Source organism: Zosterops lateralis (assembly GCF_965231275.1).
Source record: "Zosterops lateralis genome assembly, contig: HAP1_HAP1_SCAFFOLD_56, whole genome shotgun sequence".
Classification (NCBI taxonomy): Eukaryota; Metazoa; Chordata; class Aves; order Passeriformes; family Zosteropidae; genus Zosterops; species Zosterops lateralis.
In genome coordinates, this window is record NW_028154610.1 from 82,548 (window position 1) to 96,932 (window position 14,385).

At 41.4% G+C, this 14,385-nt stretch overlaps 1 protein-coding gene across 1 annotated transcript in view; it reads left to right on the plus strand.

The window, feature by feature from the left end:
* Window positions 1-4,943: 4,943 nt before the first annotated feature.
* The window catches only part of LOC310923450 (voltage-dependent L-type calcium channel subunit beta-2-like), a gene marked incomplete at its 3' end in the record, with an annotated part of 174,260 nt that continues 164,818 nt past the window's right edge, over window positions 4,944-14,385 (plus strand). Inside the window, exon 1 of the mRNA XM_083885449.1 lies at window positions 4,944-5,050. Coding sequence (XP_083741575.1) covers window positions 4,955-5,050 — 96 coding nt within the window. The 5' untranslated portion in view covers window positions 4,944-4,954. The remainder of the gene's footprint in view (window positions 5,051-14,385) is intronic.

Sequence of the window (14,385 nt, forward strand, 5' to 3'; positions counted from 1 at the left end):
TCTTGAGTGGAGTTCCTCCTGCTCCAAGAGCTAAGTGGTGCACCACAGAGGATCAGATTAGAGCAGCCAAGGCAAGGAGGGAGGGAAACGACATCTGGCAAATGCTCACTGCTTAAACTGACTTGATGGCAACATGGAGTGGTGCCATCATCGATTTGCGCTTCAGATCTGTGCATGTATAAATTGGCAAAGAATTTCAATACTCTCAGATGTATTAACTCTGCCAGCAGCCTTGGTAACGATGAGTTAACTGTCAGCCACACTGATGGTTTTGCAATCCTCACACTGACTAGAGATTGTCACTGTCTTTTCTTACACCATTTATTTTGAATGAAATTTTGCCTCAATGCCACAAATAAATGATTGTTGGGTTGATAAAAAACCAAAACAAAACCTACCCAAAAGCAGAGAAGCCTGAACTGAGCACAGGGCTCAATGAAGGGTGGAGGAAAGGCCATCCTCAAGGAGCTGTGGAGAGCTTGGATGCTGTCCTTGGACACAGGCCACACACAATCTATTAAAATCTGTCTCTAATGTCAGTAACTCACATGGGCTGAGCATATTTGTGGGTGAGAATGCTATAAAGCCTTTTTGTGCTCTTGTGATTCAAGTATTTAATAAGAGAAAAATGATGCTATAAATAGGCACACCATAGTTGGTAAGGACTGGGGATACAAAAGGAGATATGCAGTCTCAGTTATGACAGGAGAGCGAAGAAAAAGCAAAGAAAATATCAACTGAAACCAGCAACTTCTGCAGAAGTGCTTAATCAAACATGAACTTTGTATACAACCCATCGACAGCAAATTTGCCTCTCACAAAGTGAACAGCTTGCGAGCGGGAGCGTGCCTTTTTTGGTCACGTTTTGCAAAGGGCTGAAAATATGTGCTTAGTAGGTGTTGTGGCTTTTTCAAGTATTGCGAGCCTTTCTGTGCATTAAAAGCATTTCTGCCAGTGTTTATATATTGCTCCTATCTTCCATCATGTGGAAACCTTCCCCCTTCCAATCCTGTCTTCTCCTGAATGCATTGTAACAGCATCAATCAAGGCTTTCGTGGGTGCATGGCACCTATATACAAGAATAAAACATAATAAACACGAGCTGGGAGAATGGATCAGTTCATTAAATCCAGCCAGGTGGTGTTGTGCTCTGATACAGACTGATAACAGATTCAAAAGTGAGCCTGTCTGGAGTGGTTTTGTTCAGACTTGTGTAAAAGATAAGGTGCTAAAATAAGAGGAATCCCTTCAATTTGCACTTGTGACAGGCAGGTTCAAGTTTATCACTGAAAAAGATGAACTATGTCTGTTTTGAGATATTAAAAACAGGTAATCAAGTGAATTTTTTTTTCACAATATTGAATTTCTGGCTACAATTCATTTTAGGCAGGAGGTGGCACAGACTAATAGATGGCTAGCAGTTTTTTTAACTGAAAGTCCTAAAGAAGTTCTCTATATCAGGGCTTTAAACATATGCTCAGTTAGGAGCATTTTATTAGTTTTGTAAGAATAATTGTAAGCTCACTGGTCTGTATTTGTGCAAGTTTCTAATGAAGTCCCTTGGGTCTAAGTTATTAGTTTTTACCTGCATTTGCACAATTATCAGCCAACCCTCCTTGGCCTATTTATGCATATTTAGGTGATAGATATAGGCTAAACAAAACATGTATTTGCCATAAAGGTTAGGACATGATGCTGACACCACATTCTTATACTGGTGATAAAGAATATTTAAATATGCAAAGTAATACAGCCCTCCTTGCTTTAAAAGAACATCTAAACTCTCATGCAAAAAACTCAGCTATTTTTGGCACTCAAATCAGGTTATCTTGTTTGTCAGCTTAAGCTTTTGGTTTTGTTTTGTTTTTTTTTTTAAGCCCTATGAACAAAACAGCTTGTGTTTTCTTCTGGTTTTCTAACATTTACATGTTTATAAAAATCCAAATAAGCATGCACAACACCTCTCTGTTGCAGATAAAAGTGTAAATAAATGCAGCAGTGTGGTTTTCTGCTGAGAAGGGGTTAGACGTACCAGGTTGCTTTTCCCCTTGAGAAAGAACAAGCAATTTAGAATCCCTGCACATTGTTTTTACACATTGACCCTTATCCTGGAGCAGATGTGGCCAAAAACAGCATGCAGAGGGATGACTACAGGCATATGTGTTCAGCTGAAGGATTTTCACTGCACATTTCAAGGTTAGAGAACTTGGATTAACTGCTAAACAAAAGGGGTGAAGCAGAACAAAATACTCACAATTATTCTTCTATGCTAATCTTCTAGCCACTCATTACATCAAGGCAATGAATGACAACTGCTGCTAAAGAACAGTTATGCAGAATATTTTTCTGCAGAAAGAAAAACCAAATAAACTTACAAAAAATTCAGATGTTATTTGTGCGTGGGGGGATCTTCTTTTCCAAGTCTTTTCTTTCTACAGACCCTATATGTATGTACATAAATGAGCAAAATCATTACCATTATATTTTTATAATGGAAAGAAAAAAAATTAATCATAAAATATATGACTGAGCACACAAAAAATGAACTTCAATTGACATATTCAAGCTCTAATCTATAAGAGAGTAGAAATACTCTTTCAATCCAGATTCACAATTCATGGTTTTAGAAACTGTAATGTTTTAAAAATCACCACTACTACTCTTACAGAAGGATGGTACTTAAAAAAATGCTCTTACTTATATGCTCTTTACAAAGTGAAAATCCAGAAGGCAATATGAAGGGCCACTGTTACATGATTAAGTAACTTCCACTCCCTTCTCTGTGTGAGAGAGAACAGGCAAACCCTGACAGATGCCTGAAAATCTACCAAGTAAATGTACTGAATCATGGTGGATCATCAAGTGCCTTTCCTAGAGCATGGCTCAAAACACAAGGATAAATTGTTCCAAAGCTATAAAGGTGTTAAAAATTCAAAGACAACATCTTTCAATAACAATATGCCATCCAGCAATCATTAACACAAATACTGGGTTTAGGTTTTACGGTAAATTCCTTAATAATGATGATGGTCACAAAGAGTAATTCCATTTAAACAATCTAATTGTAAGTGTCACAGAAACAACTGCTTCAAGGCCTCTATTAGAGGGTGAAGTATGCATTTTTCACACCAAATGTCTAAAAAGAAAATATCTTTTTTGGTTACAATCACTTGAAAAACATCTGGAAGCAGTCCAGGCTCCAGCATCTCCAGATTGTTGAGCATCTCTATTGAGTTTCTTGAATGAAAGTTAAGCAATAAACCCCACACTTTTCACTTTAAATTGAGGTTCTGTTTTGCCTTGGACCACACCTTAAAAAATTCTAGAAAATTATTTTAAAATGTTGTCTTCAAAATAAATATGAAACTTTTTGGGCAAGTGAAAGTTCTTCAAACCTCAGAGCACGTCCTCTTGCAGAGTAAACTAATTCCTTCACAAAAAAAAAAATGGGCTGTTCTTGTAAGATTTTCACTCTTCTTATGAGAAAATCCATAGGAGTAAGCCAATTCAGAAAGGAAGCTTATAAGCTCTTACGACAAACGAGATAAATCAACCATGCAATCTAGACAAATCTCGAAAGTACTTTTTGAAATTGATCTGGCTTTTGTGCTGGCTTTGGTTTGCTGGCTTCTTTTCCTGAAAGTGACTTATTGCTCTTAGTAATGGCTGTGATTTTAAGTGTGTGACATTAGGGCAGTCGGTTCCTAGACTCAGTTTTCACGGTTTATAAGCAGCTGATAAGAAATTTCACAAGCGATCACACAGTGATTCTGAAAACATAAGTTTCCCTCTCGTGCTGCTCGGGGCAGGGCCGGGTGCCCTCCGGTGAGAGGAGGGCATCACATCACTGTGGGCTCACAGGGTCAGAGGTCTGGTCTCCATCGGGACAGCCATTAGGTCTGCTGTCATAAATGATCTGTCATAAGAAATCACAGATCATCTCGGGGCGGAGGGTGATTTTCCAGATTAGGTTTCAAACAGGTCTTTCAAAATCCTCCAGTGAGATTGTGCAGCTACAGGTTATATAAAATTAGGCAGCGGGCTTCATCTCACTCATCCCTTGTTGATATGTGCACAGGAACCTCCAAGTACAGGCAAAAAACCCATCAACACGAGAGACCTACGGAACTTTCTCTGTGGAAGTGCCGGTTTGCTCCCTAAACCCGCAGGTCTCGGCGATGCGGGCTGAGCAGGCGGTGCCGTGCGGACAGGGTCCAGACGTCCGGCAGAGCTGGGGGAAGCAGGGCCTGACTGCACCCTGTACCCCGACCCACAGCCCCAACTTTGCCGCTCGGCCGCGTTGGGGTTGGGCCGGCGCCGCCCCCGCCCGGCGCTGCCGGCGGGAGATGCTGCTCGCTGCCACTTTCCCTCTTCCCCACGCACCGCCCCCTGCCCTCCCCCGCGCCCGGCGCCGAGCGCTCCCCGCCGGCAGCGGCAGGGCTGGGCAGGGCTGGGCAGGGCAGAGCGGAGCGGAGCCGTGCTGGGCAGCGCCGCCCGCCCGCTCCTCGCCATGGCCGGGCGCTGAGCGGTGCCCGCCGCCCCGCCCCGGCTCGGCTCGGCTCGGCTCGGCTCGGCCCGGCTCGGCTCGGCCCGGCTCGGCTCGGCTCGGCCCGGCTCGGCTCGGCTCGGCCCGGCCCGGCTCGGCTCGGCTCGGCTCGGCTCGGCCCGGCTCGGCTCGGCCCGGCTCGGCTCGGCTCGGCCCGACTCGGCTCGGCCCGGCTCGGCTCGGCTCGGCCCGGCTCGGCTCGGCTCGGCCCGGCTCGGCCCGGCTCGGCTCGGCTCGGCTCGGCTCGGCTCGGCTCGGCCCGGCTCGGCTCGGCCCGGCCCGGCCCGGCTCGGCTCGGCCCGGCTCGGCTCGGCTCGGCTCGGCCCGGCTCGGCTCGGCCCGGCCCGGCTCGGCCCGGCTCTGTCCCGCCGAGGGGCTCGGCGCCCAGCCACCCGCTGTCCTCGCCCAATGGTCCAGAGCGACATGTCCAAATCGCCTCCCAGCCCGGCGCAGGAGGTGCAGATGGAGCTGCTGGACAACCCCCTGCCCGCGGCGGCAGCGCAGGTACCGCGGGGCGCGGCGGGCGGGGGCGCGGGCGGGGCGGCCGGAGCTCCCCGTCCTTCAACTTCAGTCACCGCCGTCGGAAAAGTTTGACGGTTCCCTAAGAAGCCCGAAACCCCTGTCTTCACCCCCACCCTCAAATGCCGTTTAATTAACATACATGGGATGCTCTGTGCCGTAGGAGCATCGCAAGTCAAAAGAGCCTTGCGGTTATTTGGAGGATGAATATGTAAGAATACGGTGCTCTGATCTTCCGCACATGCATTAGTCGCAGGGTACGGCTATGTTTTCCCTGCTCCAGTAACCTGTTGTATCCGTACCTGATGCTTTCCACGCACGGCCACGGGCTGGTGGCGGTCTGGAGGTGAGAACAGGCGATTCACGACGGTTCTTCAGCAGGAATTTTGGGGAGGCTGAAGGTGTTGAACATGCTGCAGATTTAAGATGCTCGATTTCCATGCAGAAGGTTGTACAGTCGTCTCAGAAATTTTAACAACTCGGTTCTTGTGCAGTGTTCAGGTGGGGATGGGTGATGAGAAGGAGGCAGGGTTAGAAAAGGCTTAGAAAAGACTTTATATTTTGAAAGATTGTTTCTGTTTAATGTGTGAATGTTGCATAATATCTTCAACTTTGCAATAGTTGGCTATAAAGACTTCAGAGTGCTGTTTCTGAACTCAGTAAAGGGTAAAAATCTGGTGGTAAAATCTGATTGTGTATATTTCAGATTACAAACATGCATGTTCTTGTAGGGACAGTGGACTTTTCCTTTTGGGGTGCAGTTTTTACTGTTGCTGCTACAGCTATCTCTCACGCTTTGTCGCACAAGTGCCTGATTGACAGAGGGAAATGCTGTCAGTCTGTCAACAGCCTTGGTGGTTGATCTTTACTTACTCAGGCCCAGTGGCAGCAGAACAAAATCCAGGCACTGAAGCAGAGAGTAGGTTAAACTAAAAAAGAAAAAGTGTCTCTTTAGATGTGAATTTGTCAGTAGCCTCCAAGCACAGAACAGACATTTCAGTAGGGCCATATGCTTTGCCAGCTTCTCTAGAAACAGTTGCAAAGGAGGTAATTTCTGACCTACAAATCCCCCCCCTTTTTTATATCTTTTCAGCCCTAAGCACAGAATCAGTGACTGTTAGATCATATGGTGCCTCTCTGCTGTGGACAAATGTCAAATACTGATCATAAAATTGATTTGTCACCCCTTCTTTTTACTAGGCTTAAAGAACCTATGTTTAGAGAGGAAGAATAGTTTGCTAACACCCACGTTATTTATGTTTCAGGTAATGCATTTGTATTCTGTTTCATAAAACAGGTTTCTGAACATTCACAGCCAAAAAGATTCACTTTTTAAGACAGTAATAATGCAGGGTTTTGATTCAGAGATGTTTTTCAGCTTTTGGAAACAAAGTCATTAGGCAGAACAGGAATCATCTTCTCAATATGTACTTGTTTCAGTCATACATAAACCTTTGGTATAGAGGAAATAAGATTATGGAAACAAAAGAGCCCTTTGTCTGAATAATAATGCAATTTAATTCCTTAGTAAGCACTGCATTTAGAGACAATTATTTTGATTTGAGTTTTTGTTCCATGAATATTCAAAAAAATCCAGTATTGTAAAATCTTGGTGCTTTAGAACACACTCACAGTGAGGAGAGGCTTAATGAGGACATGTGAATCATCAAATAGATTGCCTACAGGTACCTCAGTTATGTGTTACCACTAAGGTACTTAAATATCAATCCTAGAAACATTTCCTGCCAAAGAATCTCAGGAAATGTCAGGAAAAAAATCCCAAACCAACATGCAAGCTTACAGAATGGTGTCACTCCTAAAAGTGTTGACTCAGAAGTGCTTCTTCTGGGAATTATGATTTAGTGAAATATTATTGAGGAGCCTTTGTAGAGTTGTATCAAGTCACAACAATTCTCTTACCCGAGAATTTTACTTTTGCAAGGCTGAGATTTCTTTTAACCTATTTTAACATCATGGTCAATATCTTGGATTGTGCCTGTCCATCCATTTTGGCCACACTTGTCACCACGTGGCAGAGGAATGAATATAGTTAACACTGTAGTAGTAGTTCACTTAAAAGGTAGTTAGATATGTGAAATATTCCTAGGTAGCATCGGTGTAAAATTTATTTCTTATTTTCATAATGCATTTTCCTAACAAGATCTGCAAGCAAAAGAAAATCTCTTTGGGTGTTGATCATAACAGTTATACTGTATTTTTCCAGGAAGTTCCTTGCAACTGGGACTAGATATTGGTGTATTTTTCTGTATTACATAAGGTTCTGTGACTTTTAAGTCCATATGACTGTAAAAACAATTCTAGTTATAGTTCAATGTGATCTTAGACTTAGATGGATCTTGGTCGTAGATGGAGTTGCAATATAGTTTCAGATGTCCAGTTTTATCCAGACAAATCTGCATGCTAACAGTTACACTGTGGACTTCTTCACAATGTCCAGGTATATGCTAGTGCAAAATGGTGGCTTTAGGTGTGGCCCTTTTGTAATAAACTCAGCATTAGGTTTTCTGAAAGCAAAGAAGCAAACTGTTCAAGTTATCGGTGTTCGATGATCAATTTTTGGTGTTTTTTTTTTTTTTTTTTAAATCAACCCCAATCTTCTTTTTAGTTCTTTATTCAAGGAACCTCTCTTTTTTTAGGAATCTGAATTAGTAGAATATTCAGTTTAATAATTTTAATTAACCCCAGATACTATTCTGATTTGTTTATGATATAACATAGCATATTAATGCCTTTCATGGTAACTCTTAGCCTCGCTTCTTTTTTCCCTTTGCTCCCATGTAATTTTCTTATGATTCTACTTCAAAGTCCTTCAGTCCTCAAAAATCATTAGATTCAATTTCTGTTGCTGTTTTCTCATCATAAAGCTTCCTCTGCTGTGCATTAGGGACAGTCATAGAAAATCACATGAGTAAATTACACAAAGATATTTCAAAGAAAATATAATGAAACGTTCTATCAAGCAACTGCAGGCTACCTTGTCGAGGGAGAAGGTGTCTTAAACAGGATGAATTCTTCCCTATTCCTCATTATTATTTTCCTCCTGTTCTTTTTTTTTGCCAGCTTATGCATCATCTGTCAGTGCATGTGCTAACAACCTGACACTTTTTAAGTGAAAACAATTCTCTTCTTGATTGTTTTCTTCAGCTCTTTCACCTGCATTTAGCTTTCCTCCATTACATGGTACTGCTAAATGTTTCTGCCTTCCAAGTCTAAAGGTTTCATCATCCCTGGAGTGCTTGGCTTGTTTTTCAGGTTGCATTGCAGAAGGTAAACTGAATGCATGAGGCTAGGGGTTAGGCTTGTTGAGTTTTCCTTCTCTATCAGCTGCGATTGATGTTAAGGTGAGTTTTAGAGTGATGCGCATGTGGCGATTCCAGAAAGTCAGCTTAGTTACAAGCCCTTACAGGGGCTGTTGAGAGATTCCTTCCTGAATCTCCAGCTACCTTCTCAGTTGTATAGCACCATCCCTTCACTGCCTGTCTTGTGGTAATGAGGAATGGAAAAATATCCAGAGATTTATTCTCAGCAGATTAATCACACTGCCCTCTGCTGCTTTCAGCTGAGTTGATTTATCACAATTCATACCATGTTTACCTGTTCTTCAAACAAACATTTTGCAACCATGTATTTCCCAGTACTAACCTGCAAGAACACTTTGTAAGCCACAAACAAACAAAATTTATATCCCTTTGCTTACTTAAATAATACCAATACCCATTTGTTATAGAGGCATGGAAGGTTTCACTCTCTTCTGGCAGCATCCCTAGAAGTCAGATCCAATGTGGCAGCAGTTCAGTGGAGGATATACAAATGAAGAAGAGATAATTCCATTCATTGGACTTCCTCATGGCTCTCAGCAAGAGGTTGTGTTTTCTCTCCCGATGTGGTAACCTCCCTTCACTGTTGTATTCCTTACTGAGAAAATTAATTTTAATAGTCCTTCACTGACAAATTCTCTGCTCTTTGGGGTTTTTTTTGCATTATCCTGTACTCAAGCAATGAAAGGTAATTTTGCATGCTCATCTCTTCCAGAGATATTTTCCACTTGAGTATTACTTGTTATCAGCATAGATGAGATATAATAGTTGTTCTTTACATCTAGAGTGTAAAATCCCTCTGAAAAAGTTCAGCAGTTTCACTCCTAACTTATTTATCAGGTAACTATCTTCTAGGGGCAATCTCTGGTTTTGTCGTGTTTTGTCTCTACAGATATAAAGCTCCTCTGCTATTCCAAGGCTGGCTTCTCTGGAGTCTCAGTTACTTTTCTTCTGCTTCTTTTACTCAGGTCTTTCCTGTGCTGGGATAAAAGAGTTTAAAGATAAAGGAACCAAAATTGCCTTCCCTGCCCTCCAAGGGCTTGCTTGCCTTGGTCTCTCGTTCTCAGGGTAGCAGACCCTTAGCAGAGGGAAACTTCTCATAGTTGGCTGTTGGTCCCTGCAGGCATCCTTCTGTCACAGAGTCAGATCTCTTTCTCTTTGCCTGAGCAAGTGAAATGCAGAAATCCATGGAGAGCAGGTGGAGAGGTACAGGCACGTGGCCTGCAACTGTACTTGCCAGTTTTTAAAGGCTACGGGAGGCACAGTGGGGTTTGGGCATGAGCTTCAGCACCTTCTGCTGTTGTATGCTCCCGTTTTGCTGAGGTGGGAGCTGACATCTTCATCACTGGCATTACAAACAGGTATGCAGCAGGTCTGCACTGAGGTGGGTTTCTGAGCCATTGGGGAGGAGGAGAGCCAGCCAAGTTCCCAGCTTCTTGTCTGGCAGGTGGAAACTGCCAGATGACCTGGTCTGAGGCCAGGGTGAGAGCACTGGGAGATGGCTTACAAGTGTAGGAACTGGCAAGAATAGGGCTGTTTCTAGATGCAGTGTTGGCAAGACTTTACCACAGGCCAGCAGAAAAGAGCATCTAAGATTGAACCATTACAGATTGCTCGGCAGAAATTAGTTTTCTTCTAATGGTGAAAAAGAAGCATCTCTCAAATACTTATTTATGTATTGTATCTGCAAGTTTTGAGAAGATAATTATTTGTGGAGGTTTGGGGTTTTTTGTTTGCTTGTTTGGATGGATTTTTGTTTTGGTGTAGGTGTAGGATTTTGTAAAATGACTGTGAAATTGACTTTGCAGACTATCCCTGTAGCTTGTGTGAACTTGATGACTTTATTGGACATCCTCAGTTTGATAGGATTCCTGAGGAGGAGTCCTGTCTTTCCTGAGCTTTTTCCTGATTGCAAAAGTTGTTTGTCTGGAGAAATCCAGGTTTTGAGACATAAGCTGTGGATTCTTTTCTGCTTTGGGGACATGAGTCTGTGGTCTCCTCAGGCAACTCCTTTTCTGAAGGTGTGTCACAGAGCAAAGTGCCTGTCCTGGGGCTGCACTGATGCTGACCACATAGGGTGACTCAAAACCCTGCTCCTGAGGTGGAGGCAAGTCAGGATATATTGCTGTATCCTACTTTGCCCTCTTGCCCTCATTCCCATCATGGAAGGGAACTGTGGATTAGTGGGGAGCACATCACCAAAGTCTATGTACATCTTCCAGCCCTTGGCTGTGTGGTCCAGAAGCTGACCTCTACTCCTCTATAAGATTAGTATGATTTGTGGTGGAAAAATCAGAAATATTCATGTCATGAATGAGGGTGTGGGGGATTTGAGCTATGCAGCTGATGCTGGAAGGTTTAATTTCTGAGTGGTGGCAAGCCTGGCCAGTGGTCAGAAAGGGCCCAGAGGTTCTGACCTATGGGAACATTTGTTTCCTTGTTGTAAGGAATGCTTAAAGTGGCAGTGGCTGTTCTTTTAAGGAAGGAGTGGAGCTGGATGAATATATTCTGCACTGTCCTGATGTGCTGTGTATGGAGCATGGGTGTCTTTAAATATTTTTGAAGCTTTTGCATGGGAAGGAAAAATACTTAGTGCATATTTGTATTTCTGACTTCTAGCAATTCCCTAATCCTTCAGGGGGTAACTTTTTACCTTTAGGTGTTCTTTTGATTTTTGCAGTTGGTCCCTTGTCTTGTTCATCTGAGATGATGTAAGATTCAGTGTAGCTCTGAAATTTTGTTTTCTGGTTTTGTTTTCTTCAATTTATTTCTTCCATGTTTGTTTAAGGAACTGACTTGATATCAGTGACTCTACTGCCTAAATCATCTGTACCCTTCCTTCAGGAGACAAGTTCTTAAGGGTTTACCTTTGCACCTGCCATCAGACTCAATCACTGGTGCTTTTTTACCTCTGATAAATAGTTAAAGGCTCAGACTCATCATTTGTATAATCCTCACCACTGCTTTGCTGTAAAATACCATTGGAGTGGTTACTGGTGAAGGGGATTTTAAGACTCACTGAAGACCAGTTCCCTTGTTGTAGATAGTTGGTAATTTTAAATGCATTATATTTCCTCTTCCAGATTCTAGTATTTTGCCTACAGGGATAAACGATGCCTTCTGCTTGTCATGTGTGTTACAGGAACAAATGTTATGGATGCATGTGTTTTATGTGTTGAGACAGAACCTCATTAAAATTAAAGGGTTTCACTGAGTGACATTGATCTCATCTGTTTACAGTAACAAGTAATTGTGTATAAAACTGTTAATTAACAGGAAACTGCAATGTATGCCTTTAATGCTTCATATGATTCCCATATTTCATTTGATTACATGGGTTGAATAATGGTTGTGCAATGTACTTTTGAATCAGAGTTGGAAAGCAGAGTCTTTCTTTGCTTTGTTAAGTCTTGGCTGATGAAATGATTTTTACAAAACTACTTTGGTTTGGTTTTGGTTTGGTTTTTTTCGTAAGGTTTCACTTTTTTTCCCAGGTATTTTATGAAGCTTTAGAACATAAATGTGTTTTATTTCTTGTCTCTGGCAACTCAGCCAATTTTAAAAGAATTTCACACATCTGACTAATAAACTAAGCTACACTTTTGATCTTGTAAACACTTACATGTATACATAACTTTATGTTTGAGTAATATGTTTTGCTAAAATCCAGTAAGAACTTACTGTCAGCGAAGTTTTTATACAAACAAGCTTGTTCACAGGGCTGGAGTCAGTTGTATCCGGATCAGCTGGGACAAATGATGGTGTGCCAGCCCTGCCCTGCTGGGTTTTGAGGTTCCCACCATTGGGCACTGTGTACTGGGGTGCTGAGGTGTTTGGTCTCCAGTGGTTGTTCTGTTAGGTGCAGTTACCATATGGGTTAAGAACAACTGCCCCGTGGTGCTGCTTTTGCTGGCCAATGTCCTCATGTCGTGATTCAGCCCTTTATTTTTAGCTGCCTAATTGCAGGCAACTGCTGCACAGAACACAGATAAGGGAATGTATTTTAACTTGAAAATCACAGTAGCGTATTGGGGAAAATGTTCTCTTTTTCCTTTTAATTTTTTCTGAGAATTTAAAGTAACTGATTGATCATTACACTTTTTTTAAAAAAACAAAACAAAACAAAACAAAAAAACCCCAAACCAAAACAAACAAACAAAAAAAAAAACAAACAAAAGACTTGTTCTTGCATTAAGATCTTGTGGAAAAAGTACACATGAAGAAGCAAGAAGCAAAACATAATAGCTATGACAGGATGAGTGTTCAAGCTTCTCCACATGGCAGAGATAATTATTAATTTTTAATAATATGTAAGATTATTTTGATTATGGAAGGCTAATCTCATCTTCAGAAGAAAGTTTCAGGCATTTTTGACTGTGGGAATAAGCTTGAAAAGCATGGAAAAAAGATGTAGTCCCTGATTAGCTTCCTTAAAATAATGAGAAGAGTCATTAAATCCCAGTTTTCCCACAAAGCAATGTTGTCCCCTAGTCTTTTGATTGAAAAATACTCTTTGCAAAGAAGCAGGTGTAAAACTGACTGCACCATAGCCTGTAGCCACAGCCTGCCATCAGGTCAACAGGTTTTTTTGTATCTAAAGTTAGTGTGTAGCTCATGCTTCTGAAGAGTTTTCACTTATAGAACACTAGAACAAAAGTGTCCATGTTGCTGTGCACAAAAAAACCTCCTCAAACTGAAAAATCAAGTTTCAGCCCGAGTTGCATTTGCCATGATGTTGCCAGAAATAAATGCTTTTAGTCATTGCTACACAGATAAAATGCACACTTCTCTATCTGTGCTTGTAATGTATTCTTTCCCTGCTCTTATTTGTTTTATCCTCATCACTCTACTCAGTCCCTCTTTTGCCTTTCTCACAAATTTTTTTGTTAGCAAACCGAACACTGTGATACTTTAAATAAAAAAATATTGTAGAAACTGGAGGCAGTTACAAAAAGTTTGAAAGAGAATATGTGTGCATGTTTTTCATTATCTCCTTGGGAAATACACAATCTTGTACTGTGCACCATTAATGACATTGCCTAGATCATGTGGTCTTCATGTAGATCTTTAGGTTCTTGAGCTCTTTTGTGAATGTTAGAAATTCTTTTTTTTTTTTTTTTTTTTTTTTTTGCAAGTATATTTCTATATGGTTCCACAAAAATTGTAGGAAACCAGTTCAGAATATTTGTGGGTAACCACAGACAATTAACTCAATGTGAACCATTCAACCCAGGTAAATTTTGATTTAATGATGTTATATTTGAAGAATACTGCTGCCAGAGATACTTTTTATGCATTTTAGGTACTTTGATATTATATTAGGTGGAATATTATATTAGTTACATTCTATTAGGTGGAAAAATATGGTTCTGGTAGAATAGTCTATTATAACTGGAAAGTATTTTTAATAATTTGTTTGTAACAGTGGTTCCAATTTACTTTTATTGATCTAGGAAGACCTTTTCATTTCCAAAAAGTTCTTCAGTGATAAAAGATTTCTTTTAAAAATGCAACCATGTAAAACTATTCCTGGTTGAAATTTAATTTAATATTTTGAGACCTGCTGGGTTACTAAATTCATCAGAATGTGCTATTTTTACCACCATAATGTTCAACATCCTGATTTTTGTGTAATTCTGCCCTAACCAGCATGTGTAGAATCAATTTAGGTGCCCCTCAGAAATTTCTTACAGGGTTGTTTTGCAGTTTCGAAAAAATCACATGAGCTTGGCAAAATATCTTTCCCATAAATCTGTTTTTTTGGGGGTACAATACTGCTTTTGCTGTAGGTCATTGTTAGGTTAGTGAGATAACAGATACTATTTTTGCTAAGAGTGTCTGGCTGACAGAACTACCGTTCCTTGAGTCATCCTTTCTGAAAGATAGGTGTATTAGATTTCAACCAGTGCTCCAAACTCTCCCAGAATCAACAAAGTTACAGACTGAGATTGTTCTGATGCATCTGGTGGAGGCAAGTTACCT